The sequence below is a fragment of the Euphorbia lathyris genome, chromosome 5 (genome assembly GCF_963576675.1).
Source record: "Euphorbia lathyris chromosome 5, ddEupLath1.1, whole genome shotgun sequence".
In the NCBI taxonomy this organism is placed as follows: Eukaryota; Viridiplantae; Streptophyta; class Magnoliopsida; order Malpighiales; family Euphorbiaceae; genus Euphorbia; species Euphorbia lathyris.
In genome coordinates, this window is record NC_088914.1 from 53,145,028 (window position 1) to 53,165,761 (window position 20,734).

Consider the following 20,734-nt stretch of genomic DNA (forward strand, 5'->3'; position numbering starts at 1 on the left):
TTCTTTTGCTTTATTTTAACAGTTATTTTATATATCGACAATGCAACTGAAAGTGTCCAATGTGTATGTAAACTTGAATAATGGTAAACTTTTTTGATACATAATGATAATAAAATACGACTGGTAACATAAATTGAGAGCAACCCGGTGTGAGATAAAAAGAGCTCTGGAAAAGAACTGAGGAAACTATAGTTTAAAGTCAAGCACTCAAGTTTTTAATCCTTATCTTCTTTGGTTATAAGTTTAGGTGCCTCATATGTTACTTTGAATGGTGAAAACAAGCAAAGTATTGCTTGTTTTCTTAAAAACAAAGTAAGTATAGTTTCTACTTACAAGGTTTTTTTTGATAGAAATTGAGACGAGACAGAACTTAGGCGGGGTGAGCACTCATGGTCCAAGAATTGACAAACTCGCAAGAGAAGAGGAAGGAGAACAAACAAAAGAAGGGGGATGAGAAAAGATAGGAAAAGTTAAGAAAAATGCAATTATGAAACACTACAAATGTCATTATTGATAAACCTGTGGCAAAAAGCAGGAGCCGAAGGCCACTAATTGATCACAGAAGAAGAGACTTCAAACTTTGTCAATGCATCAGTAACTCTCTTTCCTTCCCTAAAGATGTGAGAAAAGATAATGTTCATTCTAGAGCAAATGCTGAGACAATGCAACCACTCTTGTCGAATACTCCAAGGAACATCCATGGAGCGGTGTCTAAGCAGATTAACTACATACATTAAGTCTGACTCAACTGAAAGTTGATGTCAATTTTTTCCCCTAAGCAAGTTCAATTGCGAAAATAACGGCTCTCAATTCAGCCATATAAGTAAAAGGAGGGGTAGAAAAAGTAAAACAACCTTTGAGAAAGTCTCGATAGTTGCAAAAAATGTCTCTTGTGTTGGTCCCTTGTAAGGTTGTAAGTATAGTTCCAAGGGGGGTTAGGAACTATTTAAACTTTTTTGCACTTAGGGCAGACTTCTTTTTCTAAGGAAAAAGGTTTTAACAGCGGCGCTGAGTAAACAGCAAGATACTGGCTTAGTCAACTGGTGACTAGGTCAGTTTCTTAGTTGACTCAGGAGATAGCACTTAGAGTCTATTCCTGAGCTCAGACGTTCAACGCGCACAACTCAACTTGACCTCTTTACTTGGTCAGTTTTTTGTTATTTTAAGCAAGCAATATAAATAAGGAGTTAAAGGTAAGAAATACTTCACTCAGCAGATTTATCTAGGTTCGGCTTCTTCTAAGCCTACGTCCTGTCCCCGGAACACGTTCCGAGATTTCGAATCCTCTACTGAGCTCTTTAAAGGTAGAGCCTCAAACCTTTTACAATATCAGCAACTGAGTATGACAATAGTACCTTCCTCTATACCTCTACTCAATCCTAATCTCTCGCTGAGTACTAAAACCGAGTACTCAGCCTCTCCTTTCTATCTCTAGAAATGATAAGTGTTTTATCCTATACAAAGATTTGCTAAGACACTTTAGACGATTGAAACAATCACTCTAGACTTTTACACAGATATAAGAATTGTAGTGTAAGATTTTGCTTTGCTTCTTTGCTTGCAGAACTTGTAGAAATTTGGTCAGCGTAATGGCTTGATCAAGTTCTGTGTGGAGTGAAGCTTCTGATGGCACTATTTATAGAGACGTCTAGGCATCGGTCATTTCGACTTTCGAAATAACCGTTGGAGGGAAACGGCTACATGTCGTTGTCATCCTGACTTGCTCAGAGCTCTCGGCCAATCAGAATTGTGTATCTTCTGTCCTCGGTCAGCTCAGCAGACTGTCTCTCCTTTTATGGTAAAGTCAACTGGACAGCATACTGTGTCGTCTGAACTTTGCCCAAAAGGGAAATACTTTGTCTGGAAGTTTTGCTTTGCCAGCTGCTGTCTTGTACGCTTTGTCGAGACTACTCAGCAGCTTCATCTTGAAGTTGTTCCCGAAGGTCTTCTAGATCCTTCCGTTTGCTGAGTTGCGTTTTGTTCAAAACGGCAACGTCTTGACATACGCGGGCCGAGTTGTACTGAGTTGTTTGACTTGGGTCTTGGCTTCCGTATTGGGCTTGAGCCTTTTAATCCTTATGTCTTATAACAGTTTTAACTCAACATTGAACAAACACATTAGTAGAATAAATCAAAGCATTTAAACTTAGTGTGTTTAGAATATGTATTTTAAATTATACTTAAACAATTTTGTTAAATCAAAATTATGTGGAAAGGTGTTTCAACATCCTGCTCCTGCCTCGCCAGGAGTGCCAAAAGCAGAGCCGTCCATATTGACTTTAACCCAGCTTGGAGGAGGTTTAAGCCAATGGATCGGAATAATGTTGGGAGCAAGAGGCGGCCTAGGAGAAGCCAGAAGGCGGGATAAGATAGCAGCATCTCTCCGACAAGAGCAAAAACCTTTAGAAGTGGCCAAGGACTCTCGAATCATTCGAAAAAGGGTGATCTTCGAGTGCTGAATAGAAGGAGAAACTTCCTTAAAGATTGCTTCATTCCTGCAATGCCAGATTAACCAGATGCAAGTGATAGCGGCAACACGCCAGATCATCGACACATGTGAGATAAAATGAAGGCTACGAAAGAGTGCTGAAGAAGTGGATGAATTGGGAATGACGAGGCAAAGAGCAGTCAAAATGAATCTCAAGGGCCCTCCAAAGAGAATCTGCAAAAGAACAGCTAATGAATAAGTGGTTAATGGACTCAGCATCCCTACCACATAGAGCACAACAAGAGGCAATGGAGAATCCTACACGCTGCAGGAGGTCATGAGTTGGAACCCGTCCATGCAAAACTCTCCAGAAAGTGGAGGAACGAGAAGGGGGGTGTGAGCGTTGCAAACAAATTTATACCAGTCCACCAAGGAGGAAATAAGACTGATAACCAAATAGTACTTTTTGGCAGAGAAAATACCCTTCGTAGAGGGCTGCCAAGCGCAGAAATCAAAATCATCTCTACCCCGGTGAATAGATCGAATACTGTTTTGAACAACCGAAGGTAGAGTACCTAAGTCAAGCCATTCCGAATTTACCAAAAAATCATCAACAGAATTATAGCGAGAAAATTTATCCTGATGATCAAGACCCAATCTGTCCACCACCGATGGAACGATCCACCTATCTGTCCAGAAATTAAGTGATGAAGACTGACCAATCCACCAAAAGGTCTGGTCCGAAATTGATGAATAAACAAACTTACAAGAAGACCAAATCGAGAAAGGAGCAATGGTAGCTTTAGGCAAACCAGAGACAGTCAGAAATCTAGACTTCATTAGAGAAATAGCTAGATTGGTGTCTTGAATCAATTCCCAACACATCTTATCCAAGAGAGCCTGGTTAAAAATCCTAAAGTCCTTAATGCCCAAACCTCCACCTTCTAAACTTCTGCAACAAGTCTGCCAGGGAACCGTGATTAGCTTCATCTGATCAATACAACTCGTCCAAAGGAAATTCCTAACATTTCTATTGAGCTTATTCAACAATCCCACTGGCCACTTATAGATCAAGAATGAGTGAACCAGAGAACCAGTAATAGCAGACTTAATTAGAGTTAAACGTCCTGCAAATGAGAGAGATACCTTTCCACTTGCTAAATTGAGAGAGAAATTTGTAAGTAAGACTGCTGAGATGACAAGCCCTTGGAGCACTTTTGAATAGAGGGACTCCTAAGTAACTGAAAGGGAGAGACTCCAAATAGGCATTGTTTCACACATTGGTGTGTAATAGGTAATGGTGGCCATTCATATATTTAAGGGATAAAGTACCAAAATAAGTCTATGGTCTTTGGAGATGTATTAATTTAGACTTCAAAAACTTAATAGAGTAATATAAATGATGTGTTATGTTCCGTTATAGAGGTCTAAATTGATACATTTTTTTAAAGGTACCAAAATGGGCTTAAGGTTTTTGGGGAAGTATCAATTTAGGCTCAACGTTCAAAATAGCACCAATATAGGCTTAACGTTTACAACATAACATCAATTTAGACTTAACATTTACAATATAGTATCAATTTAGGCCTCACGTACAAAATAGCACCAATATAGGCTTAACGTTTACAAAATAATACGAATAACGTTTACAAAATATATCCAATTTTAGCTAAACGTCACAATTAAATTAACCATATTATATTCTTTTTCTATTAACTTTATATGTTATCTTTTTATTTATTTCTATTTTCTTATTTATTATAATACAATTAATTAGTATTCTTGCACATTAAAACCTTATATTTGTTTTTCACCAATCATTCCATGATCCTAAATTCCATGGCTCATGTAATATATGCAAACTAAAAGTAATTGAATATTTCGAACACTAGTTAAAATAATATTGATATATGTCATTGACTATCCACAATATTTGGAACACTAGTGTTCCAAATATTGTGGATATTCAATTTACTTTTAGTTTGCATATATTACACGAGCAATGGAATTTAAGAGTCATGGAATCATTGATGAAAAACAAATATAAGATCTTAAAGGGTAAGAATATAATATGATTAATTTAATTATGACGTATAGCTTAATTTGGATATATTTTGTAAATGTTAAGCTTAAATTCTTATTATTTTGTAAACGTTAAGCCTATAGTGGTGCTATTTTGTACCTGAGGCCTAAATTGATGCTATATTGCAAACGTTAAACCTAAATTGATATTATATTATAAACGTTAAGCCTATATTGGTACTATTTTGAACGTTGAGCCTAAATTGGTACTTTCTCAAAAACCTTAGACCTATTTTGGTACTTTATCCCTAAAAAAACAAGGTAGATGCAAAGATGATGATAGTTACACGCCCTCGATCTTTTATTTAGACATATTGAGCCATCGATCTTTCATTGTTTGGTGCATTAAGCTCTCGATCGTTCATTTAGACACATTGAGCCATTGATCTTTCATATATAGATGTATTAGGTCCTTCCATAAATCAATTCATATATAGGTGTATTAAGGACATGTTTGTTTAGGTTTATATAACCGCAGCGTTTAGCATTTTCTATGGACACTTCAACATTTTGGAGCTTTTCATGAAAGCACTTTTTAGAGTTTTCATGAACAACTATTTATAGTTACTTGTTATTGACAAAAGTATCCTTCTTATTTGCACAAAATGTGTTTCCTTTTTAACATTATTTTTATTTTTAAAACATAATTATCGAAAAACAAGGTTTTGTTACGTTCAATAAATTTTTTATTTTTTATTTAAATTATTTTTATTAATTTGTATAATACATTTTTTATTTTATAATTTATTTATTGATTAATTTAAAACATGTCCATATTAGACATTTTAAATACTAACAGCAACAGTTCAATATAATTTTACCAAACACTAATAATTAAACAAATAATAACAAATAGTCAACAACAACAACAAACAGCATATTACAACCGCAAATAGCTAACATCAACAACAACATTTATTCGCTAACAGATGAATCAAACAGACTCTTAATAAACTTATATATGAATTGATTTATGGAAGAGCCTAATACACTCATATATGAAAGGTCAAGAGATCAATGTGTCTAAATGAAAGATCGAGAGCTTAATACACTAAACAATGAAAGATCGGGAGCTCAATGTGTCTAAATGAAAGATCGAAGGCTTAATGCACCAAACAATGAAAGATCAGGGGCCTCAGGATATCTAAATTTCTTCAAAAAAAATCTGTCTATACTGACTACGATGCAATGTAAAAATTCAAAGGAAACAAGTTCAATATGTATTGAAAAGAAAAGGAATAATTACAAGAAAGAGTGAAGTTGGGTATTGAAGAATTTAATTGAAAACTTATACAACACCTGAATTTGAAACTACACTCACTAGCTGACTATTATCTTTTGTTTTCGTTAAACAATCCTATTCAAAGCAATTCTTTCACTTTGTCGAGCCAATGGCGTAATCACTTGTGGCATTGTCACACCTCCAGAAACTATGATCTCTGCTTCAAACCAAATACATAAACAAGTAAACTTCTGGGTAACTGAGAGAGATTTAAGGATTATAAGAAGAAAAAACAAAGAAAGATGCATACCTATCCCTTCTCGGATTGACAGGTTTGGTCTGATGACATCCTTTGAGTTCACAAGGAATATATCACCAATATATAGATGGTTTGTCGGCACAAAAACACTACATAACTCTTCATCCTCATTTTCTTTCTGCATTCCCAATCCAAACATCACAAACAAATTATAATTACAACCTAGACCACAAATCAACACAAGTTATTGTATTTTCATTATGCACAATCTACGTAACAAACAATCAAATTTCCTTTCCTGTTAGATCTAAGAATTACAGACAATGGTCCTGCTTGATTCAAGTATTTGGTAAATGAATGTGAAAATTTTAGAAGTATTCAATTATATTGAAAATAAAAGAATGAGGGATCTATTGTAAACGGGATTAACAATGCATTTAAAATTCAGAGGGTTTTCATTAGTTAAGAAACAGCAACTCCCTCCATTCTGAATTATGTCATTTAAGGGAGGGAGAAATTTTCTGAATCATAATTTCACTCGTTTTCTCATTTTTTCCCTTGCTAAAAATTCTCCCTTTAATAACAGATCTTTCCAAGAATATGGAAGTTTATGAGAGAATATTAGGTGAGAATAGAGAGGAGATTGCGCCCTTCTACAAATTTATCTATTTTTAATTGTATTGTAATTAATAAGAATAGAGTGAATATTGCGAGAGAATTAGTCATCAAAGAGGAGATTATGGGGTAGTATTGTTTTTTAAAGCCTTATTTAATAACTTCTTAATTTACAAAATATTGTCTTAAACGACATATATTTCAAAATGGAGAGAGTGCTTCTTAAAGCAATCCTATCGACTATCGATTTTCACAGCTTATCAAACATTTTCAAGTAAACTATCAGTTAACCCATGCAAATAAACCAAAAACCTATTGTAGCTTGTTTCTATCACTTTCAACCCTTCATGTAATGTTTAAATTTCTTACTTAACATTTGAGAAGGTTTTGCAGAGCCTAAAGAGCACTTTCTCAAACAACATTTTAAATGCAAAACTCAATCAGCACAAATTGACTTGCATGGCAAGAAAACATTTTAGAAAGAGAACAGGGGGTATCAATATTGCATGGGAAACTTTCAGAGAAGAACAATCACATGTTCATATGCTAATGCTATGATGACTACTAACAAGCAAAGTGCCAACTAATCAGGACAAAATAAAAAAAAAAAAAGGAATACCTATGAAGAGAGATCAAATGTTAATAGCAACATTGTTATCAGCACCCTTTTATTTCCAGAGATCCAAACCATAGATTATGTTTCACAGTGCCAAGGTTCTACAGCCAACTATAATTTTTGGGCAAATACAAAGAAATGAATAATCTGAATAAAAAAATCAGATAAAAAGGGGATGGAAAAAGCATCTTATGGGACCATGCAACTAGATAGGGCATCTCTTTTCTTGCACTGAGAGTACAACAATCGATGCTAGGAAATACATTAGGGAATTAACAATAAATGGAAGATATGCAGAGAGGAGCATATAAATCATTTCCAACTAATTCTGGCTAATACTAGTGAGTAGTGACATCCTATAAAGCACTTTGAACAAAGGATATGAGACATAAGATGTATTGGTTCAGTAATAAAGGGCTTGAGAATTAATCCACCAACTCTGATCTTCAGAGGAAAAATGAAGCAAATATATTGCATATGTTACTGTGATCCAATGTCCCAATAGGAGTTTAGTGTTATATTCACAACACTAGATAGATGGACTATATGAATTAAAAGGCATCTACCTGAGACTTGATTCAGACTAGTCTTGCATAAAGATAAAAGAAATCACTTATTTTGCAGAAGAAAAACCTCATAATGGAAAAAATACCTGAAGAATGACTGTTGATGTGATAAAACCAAATGCATATTCACCAACACGGGGATGGCGTATAATTGCAACCTCTTTAAGGGCTGTGGTATTCTGACCTATGGAGAGATAGAGATATAAATTTAGTTTGACCAGCCTTAACCAATGTAACAACTTCTAGGAAATAAAACCATGATACAAATGCAAAAACAAAAATAAGAGGATCCAACAACTATAATATTTTCATAATGATCCATCATAATAACATTAAAAAAGCATCTCAAAAAACTGAAAGGAGAAAAAAGGATTAAGATTTTGAAACACGTCGATTTTGAACTGTCAAATTAACTGACTTGTCTATCATGATAGGAAACAAAAGACATTAAAGCTCAACAATGAATTGAAAAAATATATAAATCATATAGAGATTCCAGACTATAGTTGTTTGAATCATAAGATTCCATTCGAGTCGGCTCCATTTCGAGTCGACTCTATAGGTAGAATCGGAAATGTCCAGAATCGGTGGTGAATCGGACGACTCGGTGGTGAATCGGCCGAATCGTCCCGTTCTAACGATTCTCTCGAATGTGAAGAAAAAAATGGCAGCAATCAAGTCTTTTGGAATCTGTACAGTTCCATTAAATATAAGATTCATGAATGACTTTTGTGCCACCCGTACAACCAATAAGAATTAAAGTAAATGAACAAAAAATTATAAAAATCAATAATTCAAATTCAAAGAAACAATACAGATAAAGATTACATTGAAAGTTAAGACTCACACAACTTTCCAAATTCTATTTACATACACAAATATAATTAATTTTATTTAGGATTGCATTAGATTTGAATTTGAATTTTAAGTAATTAGTTTATATGACTTTTTTAAATTAAAATTGCATTTCTAGACTAATATTTTAAGTTCAATATGGTAAATATTTTATTTTTTATAATATTAAGATTGGAACCGAACACGAGTCACGATTCATAAAATGAGACTTTCGATTCACGAGTCTTTGACAACTATGTTCCAGGCTAGGGAAGAAATCAAACTTAAATAGATCAAGTCATCATTCACTACAACAACACTTTAACGGTGTTTTTACTATGCAGCAGATAAATCAAATTGCAGAAAAACTTCCTTGGCACATGAGTAAATTACAGCTATGGTATCTGAACTTTACCATGTTTCACACTTTGGTACCTAGATTTCACTGTCACAAAAAAATACCCGAACTCAACGGTGACTGGACAATATAATACATATGACTGATTAATGACCGGTCAATGTGACAAGTCACCACTTTGACCCTTTTAAACTTAGAAAATGGTCTCACTTCACATGTAAAGTCTTTTTCACCCTTTGAATTCTTTCTCCCTTTCACTCTCTCTCCTGTTCTTATCCTCTCTTCTCTGTTATTCTTTTCTTCTCTTCTCTAATTTTACCCATAAAATAAAAAAACTAAAACCTAAAAATACAAATCAAAACCCAGAAAAAGAGAAAGAATAGGACGATCAAAACCAAAACAGGCCACCAAAATCAAATCCTGGATTTACTTTTGAAACCCAGCTGATTCCTTGTGTCCCAGCAAGAGGATTAGTTAACAGCCACAGGACGAACCAAATTCTGGAGATTTTTCAAATCAACAGCCACATTAACTGAAGCACCACTTGAATTAGGTGCCGAGATCAGATGGGATGTAGCCTGTATCCTTGGCGATTCACTGGGCAGTGTTAGGGATAACTAGAGAACTGTGTCACAGCTCTCCATTGCCAACTGAAAGCAGGTTGGTCCCAGTTTCAAATGAAGAAGATCAGCCCATCTTTTCTTTGAATGAAAAGAAAATACAAATCAAAATCAAAACAGAAAAATACAAATCGTCTACTGAGAGAGGAGAGGACGACGACCTAACCCAGACCACGAACCAAACTTGTTGGCCGATTTTGGGATTTCTTTGATTTTTAGGCATTCTTGAGATTCTGGGAATTGACATGTAATATCCAGTATGAGGAGATTGGTGAAGGATAGAACAGCTCATTGGAAGAATTCTTGAGATTTTTAGGCATTCAAGGAGGAAGAAACCATATTATAGAGAGAGAATAATGGAAATGGAAAGTTAGGGATTGAAAGAAAGGGAAAAATTGTATTTACAATTGAGGTGCGTCCCACATTTAAATTGAATACCTAGGCAAACTATGCAACGTTATCATTTTTAATAGTTAACCGGTTGTAGCAGGTCATGAATACTATATTGTCCAGTCATCCTAAGTTCGGGTATTTTTTGTGACAAAATGAAATCTTGGTACCAAAGTTTGAAACAGGGAAAAGTTTAGGTATCATAGTTGTAAATTACTCGCACATGTAGCATAGAACCCACAAATAAAGAAGTGTGAATACAGTCCATGAGTTTAGACAATAAAAGTATTAATAATATGTCAAATTCACATGTTCACAGTAAAACCATGGCCGACATATACAAGTACAGTGTAAAATAACTTGCATATACACAAACTTCTTATACTCCTGCATTTACAGATATGTTCATAAAATTCTATAAAGAAATGTCTAATACCTGGAGAAATGGCAGCACTGATTTGTTTGGTTGATGAATACAAGTGCTTTACAAAGGGCATTTGCTTAATGAACCACTCCCCAAGCCAGAAAACAGTGGAGCCTATCCACGATGATACAAAAACCCCAACCAAGAATACAAACACCAGAGATGTCACAAATCCAAGTCCTGCATGATGGATAAGTATTCTGAGATCATATAGAGCACATGCAGTATATATATATATACATATATATATATGTACATGACATTTGAATTCTAATCAATTTCTCTATTTTCTGCAATTAAGTGTTTAAATTGTGTGCCTTCTCGTGAAAATAGGCTATTTGTGTAATTCAAGATACATAATAAATCTTGAAGATGCTGCAACACTAAAACATTCTGAAGAATATGATTTACGTACCAAAAATGTCAATGCCAAGCCGTTCATAAATTGGACTGAAGAAACCATCAATAAATTGCATAAGCCACCATGTAATAAAGAATGTCACAGCTATGGGGAACAGTACAACACTGCAATTTCACAATTCAACCCAATGTTATGATTGAAAGATCCAAAGAGGTTTAGAACATCTAATCTAACAGTAACATGTCTCACCATCCGGTCATGAACTTCTTTGACACCCAACTTTGGAGTACAAAACAGCAAGCCTGCGAAAAAAAATTAACAGGAACATTATGCATCAAAAATTGCAACTGTTACTTTTAATAAACCTCAGAAATTTACAAAAATGAGAACACAGGCCTGAACAAGACCCAATTTGAATATTAATTTCATTTTAACTTGTGCATAAACTTTATGAGTTGTGTTTATTTCTTGTTTCAAGCTCTGGATCTCAGATTTCCATATGCACCTGACAAAGTTTTCCATCAAAGTAATATTTCCCCAAAAAAAATTGGAGTTGCTTCAACAATTATTGGGGTGGAGAAATACTAGAAGCTTCCTTTCCAATAATTGAGGTAATTCTTTCAATTTATTTTTAATAGCATTATTTTCAGAGGCTTTCAGAATTTCAAATTCTATGGCCACATAATCTAAATGCACCTAGCAATTTTAGTTGCTTTTGCTCATAACTTCATATGGGAGTGCTCTTCTCACAGAAAATGCTAAGCAGCATCCAGTGTCTCTAACAGCCTTTTGAAAGAAGCACACCTCACTTGTCTACACACGTTGAGTCAACTTAACAAGAACTATGTCATACTAATTTAGAGTATAAAACTGTAAACAGCCACAAACATTATTTTGAATACAAATAAGGTCCTTCCACTTCCTCTCATATCAAGGACCATTTTAAAGATTAAGAACAGATTTACTGTGCAAAGATTAGGTTGCTTTAATCCTAACTACAAAAATAAAATGTCCCTATGCTCTCTGTTTATAGTGGTGCTTGTTACTATGACTATGAGTTGCAGTAATCGAGCTCAATAGTTGTGAATTGGGCTATGTAGCACCAACACTTCCCCAAATCCAGGCCAAGCCCATGTTCTTCACTGCCTCGTCTGAAACTCTACTCACCTTTGTAGCTAATGACTGGTATGATATCTCTAAGTTCTAGTCACATGACTCGCATCGGCTCTGAACAAGAAAGATACAATCACTTCCTTCTAGTCCAAATAAATTTCTGTCAAAGCATACCTGGCACCATTTTATCTTGCTATTTGCGCTTCAAATCCACCAACTATGTCAAGCCACCATTGCCAATGCCCTTGTTATCACATTATTAAATATGGACAAACTACATATATCTGTAGCTCAGAACATATAGCAGATGGATGTCTAGTCTCACTTGTGATGCAGAATAATGTTTTATTTCAGGCGTATGAACACTGTTACCATCAGACAGCAACAGTATACCTAGTAATAAAGGGTCATTCTCAGAGTCAACATATTGACATGAATATCGTAGTTATGTGATGGGGAGGATAAAACACTTGAGCTTCATTTGATGTACACATCACTCAAAAGTTTGGGTCATCAAAATGCAAATGCATTCTCCAATAGTTGGCCCTTTTTATACAAGTTCTCAACCAAAGTGCAACAGTGCCTTGCAGCATTTAAACCTAAACCTTTTGGGCAATTCAAACAAGCAGATAAATTATCTTGACTATTTATTTCTTAAGAATTGCAACATATCCGTGAGGAAAAAATTTCCATTTTCGATATTCATGAATATCAACCTAGTCACATTCATCACAATGCCCAAAAATTCCTATTCGATGACACTTGAGTCAAACTTCAAGCTTTCAGGCAAACTAGTAAAATCACATTTAAAAGAATTGCTAATGAAATCAATTTTGTCAAAGATGATAAAAACAATTCTTGGAATCTTACCAGCTTAACCTTTTGAGTTAAATGGTTGTTTGACATGGTATAGAGCATTTTAGACGAAGAAATCTAGAGTTATTCTGTTATCCCTGTTTGTTAATGAAATTTCCACTAAAATGTAGAATGGGCATGTATCTTTAGATATAATTAACCCCTTGTTTGGAAACCTTCATTTGGATGGACCTCGAAGGAATTCAGTCCAGTTGAAGTCTATTTTCTTAAATCTCTTGTTTAGAAACAAATGAAAATGAAAGGATTCAATGGAATCAACTCAACTAAAAGCTCAAGCTGAAAGTTCAAGATCCACTCCATATTAATATCTGACCAAACCCACAGGCGAATAGACCACTTGGTCAAACTGACTCTGATACCATGTCATAGAACCAACTCAAGTAAAAGCTCAAGCTGATAGTTAAAGGTCCACTTCATATTAATAGCTGACAAGAAACAAATGAAAATGAAAGAATTCAATCATTTCTTTAGAAAACAAGCTAATATGATAGAATTATAAATCATGTATGAATTCAATTAAATTCATTTATTTTGAGTGATTTTGTTCCAAACGGTGCCTAAAGGCTTAACTTTGGCAGCTTATTTGATTACGCACTAACTTGGCACAAAATAGGCCCAGGGATCAACAACACCTATATCTAATTATTAAGGAGGAAAGATAGATTCTTGCAACAAATGATTACAGATATTACTTTACATCAGCACAATGTCTGGTCAAACTAGAACTATCACTCACAAACCAAGATGTCAACCTTCGAGGAGTTTATATTCCTATATTTCCTACTGGCCCTAGATCTATGATTGTAATACTCCATGCAATTCTATTACAAAAGCCCATTCAGTTCAGGTGACTTCCAAACAAAATTTTTAATACAATGTTGTTGATAAAATTGATTTTCTATTTTCTGTCATATGCAACTTGCTAGCACTCTTAAACAGTCTTCAAAACAATAAGTCTGAAGCTTTCATTTAACATGATTTCCATGAAAGTTTAGAGAAGCTCTTACAAGCATAGGGATTAATACCCAATTACCCATTTCACTAAAACAGAATTATTAAGAAACACCTGCAGCACCTATTTCAACCATTTAAGCTATGAAAGCAAAAAACTTTAGCTTTAAAATTCAACCATCTGTTGTGACCAAGAAAGCAATTGGATTTAATGAAAATTACAAACGAACCAATTAATACAAGTTTAAAGTTTTTGAATTACATATTAATATTTTTAATTTAGATATATGCACATATAACTACTTGTCACAACATTGGAGGGTTGAAAAGAGAAAATTAGATATCAGGTTCTAAGTATCAATTTCATATTTCTGTCATGCTTTTATTATGTGGGTGATAGTTAATTCTTGTTGTTTTATTGTTATTTTTTCCTTTAGTATATGGAGGAATTAGTTAGTTACTAGCTGTAGATTTCACAGCTGTAATTTGTATTGGCCTGCCACCTCAGCAGTATCTTCTGCTATAAGAGGTCACGACCTCCTACAATACAAGTTGGGTATCAAATGAGAATATTATCAATTTCCTTCTACTTTCTCTAATTCTCTGCACTTCCTCTCTTCTTTCTCTCTTTCTCTCTTTCTCACCTCATTCCTTAAATTTCTATTCCTAAATCTAAAGTCAGAATCCCTAATCCTGACACTACTATGGCATCAAGTGAGATATAAAAGGCAGATAACTTTTGGTTATTTTCCAATCTAATTATAATTCCAACCATTATGCTGTCCAATACTGTAACTAGCCTGTAGCCACAAGTCACAGCTGCATTCTAGGAACAACTAGCCAATAGCTGCAAAGTCCCAACCCTGTTTCTGAATCAAATAGGTCATTAAACCCTAAAACTGGATAGTCAAACATTTCATCCTACTATAAGCAGCTCTAATACATATCAAACTGCTTATAGTGATAACTATCTATTATACCTGTTTATACTAATCTAGATGGGCAATATCAGCATTATCTTAAAAAGAAGAATGAAATTTCTTGCCCTCATGCGTATAAAACCTCAAAAATGATACATGCATAAGGAGCGTATGTCTCTATAGACAGAGAGTTTCTAAAATACTTGGGAAATCCCAAAGTTATAATTAGAATTTATTAATTTAATATGCAAGGTACTTAGATGACCAGGTGTTTAGCTTGTGGAAGGATAAAAAGACTTACATTCCCAAGTTAAATAAGCTTTTCTTTGCTCAATTGAATAATAATTAATTAATCTAAACAATTAGTATGAATTGTTGAACAATGTAACTAGAATAGGTTGTGAAGAGAGGGAGCTTTTTAATTATGTATACCACATAAGTTTTTTTTTTTCTTCCATCTCCTGCTATTCATAGATTATCTACTAAATTAGGTCATGCTCTCTTCTATACCAGAGCTAGTAAAATAGACATCACTTCATATCATAATCATCTACACTACATTACAGATATAACAAAACCAATTTGATAACACCCTCTCATAATCCAATTATTATATCATAACAGCTTAGAAAGGGTAATTGGGTTGAAAATAAAGAATGGACATCTAAGACACATTCACATTATGATCCCATCCACCGAAAACTTTATAGGAGGTATAAGAAATAAATGTTACGTTATGCTGATATTATTAGCTTTAATTCTCCGTTTCCTAACGTCCAGACAGGAAAGCAGGACAAAGCATTCTACTACTGAATAACTCCCAGCTCTCGGGATTCTTAGAATATCTTAATTAACGTGTAAAAATTGTTATTCTTGAAGTCGCAATAAAGCATCACCAGTTCTCACGATTCGATGTTAAATGTCAAATTATCCGTGAATTTTGTGCATATCACTCTCCAAATCTTAATTGCGCAGCAAATCGCATCACCAGCGATTTCAAAACAAAATAACAGTAGTATCATCAGAAATTATGCATAAAAGAAAGAGAGCTGTAAATTGGAGTAAATCCAGGAACAGATCCCGGGACTGGTGAATATAATGTAGAATGGTAGCCAATCTAAACAAAAAGATCACTTGAAAAAAAGAAGTTAAAGATAAAAAGGTGGAGAATTGAAAACAAACCTCACGAGTGGAGGAATTGGAAGAAGAAGGGGGAGACTTGGCCGGATCCTCGGGATCTTCTCCATCATTGTCGAGATGAGTCAACGGAATAGAAGAGGATTCTTCCTTATGTTCGGCCATTGGAGTTGGGAGAGAAAAAATGGGAAGAAGGAGAAAATGAAGGCGACTGAAGTGGAACAACCTATCGTATTTTCTTTTAACAGTAACACTTCCTTATTAAATAAGCAAAATCGGGTTTTTAAAATTGGTAATTCAATTTTTATTTTTCAGATCCAAAAGCAATCCCTCTTTTCTGTTGTTTTTGTGCCCCATCTCTCTCTTTTTTTTTAATAATGTATTTTTCTTATAAAGAAAAAAAAATAGTACTTATGATTTGTCGATTTAAATGGTGAATTGCTATTTATCGCCTCTTTTTTCCTATTTACCGTCTTCTAAGGGCTTCATTGGATGGGGTTTAGAGAGGTTAATAAGGAAATGGTTAGTAAGGTTGATAGAAACCCTTATTTGAAAGGGGAGGGTTAGTAAGGGTTTTTACAAACCAATTTCTGAAACACAAAAAAAAAAAAAAAAAACTTAGAAGAATAAGGGTAATGGAAGGGTTTTGAAGAGTTTTTTTTAAGAAATTTCATATAATTTTCAACCCACCAATTTAGTGGGTTTTGAAAGGTTAGAAATTACCCTTCCTTTCCTTTTTTTTTAACTTTTCCTACCCTTATCTACCATTTCCTACCCTTCATCCACTCAAACCCTAAATGACATATTAGCCCCTCACCTTATATTTGAAAAAAATAGTTCAAACCCCCCCTCACACTTTTCTCTCCTCATTTCAACCTTAAACCCGAACAATAATTAATGGCGTGTCGTGGAGGCAGAGGAAAAGGCTTTTTTATTACCCCGGTAAGTTTTTAATTTTGTTTAAAAAAATACTTAAAAAATTTCTGGCAAAATCAGAAATTCTGATTTTGCCTAGGTGGGTCCAGGACCCTTCAATTCGTAAAGAATGGCGGGTCCAGGACCCGCCACTCTCTTAAGTATGGCGGGTCCAGGATCCGCCATCCTTTTAGCATGGACGGGCCCAGAGGCGGATGTGCCATAATATACCAGTAATATATCCGAAATAACTCAACAGAAGATGGATGTGTCATAAATACATGAGTTAACACACCTGTTTCCGGATCAGCAAGAGTAGAATGAGCATAATTATTCTCCACAACAAGATGGAAAAACTGACTAATCATATCTCTACCCTCAAACTCATCCTTCCTCAATCGGTCTCTGTAATTATACACGTGCTTTATTGTTGGGTTGTCTTCGGGATGTTGCTTACGAAGTGTCGTCATAATAGCACACGACTTTGTTTGATACGAACTCATTCCACGCACAATTTGTTTCGATGCAGGACTAAGTCTGCTCATCTGTTGGTGTCCCTGTGGATAAAAATCTTGTAACTGTTTGACTTTAAGCCGAGAATTACACCCACACGCCTTAGTTTTAGTTTTCCTACGTGAATCATCTTCTAAAGGATTCGTATTTCCTCTATATTGTTCGCCACGTGAACATCTTAGAAGCTTTTGTGTTCCGTCGTGTTTGTGCGAAGAAATAACAATCTCAAACCATTTTTAATTGCCACATTTTTAGCCCACTGAATTGCTTCTATACTTGTGTGAAAAAATGTGCTAGTAAGGAAACACGGACTATAATCAATCATGTCACCAATCCAAATATTAAGCCCAAAATATACTTAAAATATCATTAGTAATTACATCAATATTGCTACGAATTTATGTTATTTATACCTATTTAGAATACTTTTACTCCCGAATATGTTTCTTTCATGCAAGGTACATAAATATTTGGTAAAATCCAAATAGGAGTAAAAAGAGCTCAAAAATAGAAGAAAAACCCTACAAAAGGAGTCGAAGACGACGAAAATTAATAACGCCAAGTCGAGGACATGAACGAAAGCCGGAGAGGTGAAAAACGCTCCGTGTCGCGACCGCGGCCCCCACATTCTCGGTCGCGACACGCGTTCCTCAACCCTCTTTCCCTTCATTCGAAGACCAAATTGTTGCTCCCCCATTCTCGGTAGAGAATTTAATATTCTCGGTACGAGCAGGAGATTTTAGAAGCCTAGTTACACACTTTCGTTTTCGACGAAACGCGATCGTTCGGGTGGATAAAGACGTCCTTTCGCAGCGGACACGATCTTTCGCAGCGGACACGATCCTTCGCAACGGACACGATCCTTCACAACGGACACGACACTTCAATCAAGACTCTTCAACATCTATAAATAAAGAGTTGATGGATAGTGTGATATGTGTAGAAAAAAGAGATTAGTATAGAATTTATGCAGAAATTCTGAGTCAAGTGATTCAGAAGTTAGATTTCGATTCTGTAAAAAGCAATATGATGTACACACATTGTTTACTAAATAATAACAAACTCAGTAGCGTTTAGACATTATTCCAATTTAGTTTACATTTTGGTAGTAGACCGACCCAGTCTCTATTACGAAGATTCAACGAGAAGATTGAGTAGAGGATCCGCCCCTGAGCCTGACAAACTCTAACGAAACCCAAGGAAAGGATTGACAACCCGTTCACTTGCACGCCGTCGAATGTTTACATGCTCCATGTTCTCTGTAAACTTGTATCAATTTATATTTCATCTAATAAAGTCCGTTCTATTCGATAGATTTTTATGCAGCACTTATGGTAACCAATCCACTAAAGTGACTGCTGGTGTTTTCATTAAAACGTAGTTTAATTCAAAATCTTTACAAGGAAACTTTGTTGAACACTTATTATTATCTCGGTAGAGTTTTAATTTGGTTAAGGGCAATTATCCCGGATAAGGGTTTTATCGCGTTCAAAGCCTATTAATTAGAGGTTCCATCATTTATTTCATCTTTATAATTCGTATAAAGTTTAAAGTTGTTTTCTTTGCTTAATGCAAACAAATATACTTGTTTACTTTTCTAAAGTACTAAAACGTTCTTGTTTTGCAAATTCATTCTTAAATCAGATATTTTCTAACATCTTCATACTCTAATCTAATTCTTATTCTAGCAATTTCAAAACCAAAACCGATTAAACGATTTTTCCATATTATAAACCTAAAAGTAAATTTAACCGATTCAGAATAAGTTTTTGTTGAAAAACGTTCCATGTGGGATCGATATCTTTTATTACTACAAGCGTATACCGTGCACTTGCGGAAATCGCTCAACAAGTTTTTGGCGCCGTTGCCGGGGAACGCCAAAATTTTTGACAAAATTTTAAATTTTTCGTGTTTTATTACGAATCTAGGTTTATTCATACTTATTCAAACTTTTATATTTTATTTATTTTTCAATTACTAACATATTTATTTTTCAAATTCTGTTTTGTAGGTAGTTTCGGTTCGTGCAAAATTTCAAGTTCATGCGCAGTTCTCGAAGTTCAGGCACGTCACCAGATCCTATTGACCCAGAAATTGAAAGAACTCTTAAAAAGAACAAGAAAGAAAAGAAAAACAAAAACAAAACCCCAATAAAAACTAAAATTACCGAGCCAGAAGTTATGGCCACACTTATGGATTACGCTAGGCCAAGAGTGGCCGGTGTAACAAACAGTATAGTTAGACCCCAAATTAATGCACATCATTTTGAAATTAAGCCTGCGTTGCTTAATATGTTGCAAAATAATGTATCGTTTTATGGGTTACCTAACGAAAATCCTAATACCCATTTGACAAATTTCTTAGAAATTTGTGACACTTTTAAAATTACTGATGTAACTGCAGAAGCAATCAAACTTCGCCTTTTTCCTTTTACTTTGAAGGATCGAGACAAAGAATGGTTAACTTCTATGCCAGCCGCATCAATTGAGACTTGGGAGCAATTAGCCCAAGCATTTTTATCAAAAAAATTTCCTTTAGCAAAAACCACAAGAGTCATTAAAGAGTTAACATCTTTTTCTCAAAATGATAATGAAACTCTTTATGAGGCTTGGGAACGTTTTAAAGAACTTCAACGTTTATGCCCACACCACCAATTGCCCGCCGAACTTTTAATGCAAACATTTTACAATGGACTAAATCCTACAACTAGAGGTTCATTGGACGCTATGTCTGGAGGGTTATTCATGAAGAAAACATCTGCCCAAGCAAGAGAACTTTTGGAGGAAATGGCAATCAACAGCTGTATGTGGCCCGCGGAACGTGGACACGTACCATCAGCGAAACCATCATCCTCAACAACATCATCAGTTAAAGGTATAGTGAATCTTGATCCAGTAGCGATGTTGCAAGCCCAATTTTCTGCCTTATCGCACAAAATTGATAGGTTTATGGCACCGTGTGATTCTAATGGTAAGCCAATCCAAACAGATGTGGATTACGAAGGTATGAGTGAAATTGAACAGGTAAATTTTGTCCAAGGGAAAAACCAAAATAATAACCCTTATTCCAATACATATAATCCTCGATGGAGAAATCATCATAACTTTAACTGGAGAGACAATAATAATGTTAATGCTAATCAAAATCGTACTACTAATTATCAAAATCAATTAAGAGATTCGATTAGCACTTTATCTTCTAAAATCGATAAATTTATTGATGCTATGAGTGGAAAAATAAGTAATCACGACGATGGTTTTAAACGGATCGAGAATAAATTCGATCAGCTTATTAAAAACCAATCATCTAGCATCCATAATTTGGAGATTCAAATTGGACAACTCGCTAAATCAATTCCATCCCGCAAATAGGGAAGTCTTCCAAGCCATACGGAAGAAAATCCGAAAGAGCATGTTAAGGCTATCACTCTTCGTTCAGGGAAAAACTACTTAGGCCCGGAAATGCCCGGAAATTCGACCTTACCTAGAATTGATTTACCGAAGCCCAAAGAAGATACATTAAATAAAAAAGATA

At 34.8% G+C, this 20,734-nt stretch overlaps 1 protein-coding gene and 1 non-coding gene across 2 annotated transcripts; both read right to left on the bottom strand.

Annotated features, from left to right (window-relative positions):
- Nucleotides 1–5,707: 5,707 nt before the first annotated feature.
- On the bottom strand, nt 5,708–16,027 carry LOC136230322 (protein LIKE COV 2-like). The gene is made up of 7 exons (XM_066019368.1): nt 15,818–16,027; nt 11,025–11,077; nt 10,830–10,939; nt 10,427–10,594; nt 7,875–7,972; nt 6,043–6,169; nt 5,708–5,949 (listed from the first exon to the last, which is right to left on the bottom strand). The coding sequence occupies exons 1-7, from the start codon at nt 15,935–15,937 to the stop codon at nt 5,858–5,860; spliced, it is 768 nt and encodes a 255-aa protein (XP_065875440.1). The 5' UTR covers nt 15,938–16,027; the 3' UTR covers nt 5,708–5,857.
- Nucleotides 16,028–19,749: 3,722 nt separating this feature from the next.
- LOC136231488 (small nucleolar RNA R71) lies at nt 19,750–19,856 on the bottom strand. The gene has a single exon (XR_010689867.1). It is a non-coding gene; the product is annotated as a small nucleolar RNA R71 (small nucleolar RNA).
- Nucleotides 19,857–20,734: the final 878 nt, after the last annotated feature.

Coding starts and splice junctions, on each gene's coding strand:
- LOC136230322 (XM_066019368.1), bottom strand. CDS start 15,937: ATGGCCGAACATAAGGAAGAATCCTCTTCTATTCCGTTGACTCATCTC. Junction 7,973..10,426: donor CAGTGCTGCCATTTCTCCAG/GTATTAGACATT, acceptor ATCTCTCCATAG/GTCAGAATACCACAGCCCTT. Junction 6,170..7,874: donor CATCAACAGTCATTCTTCAG/GTATTTTTTCCA, acceptor TTGGGAATGCAG/AAAGAAAATGAGGATGAAGA.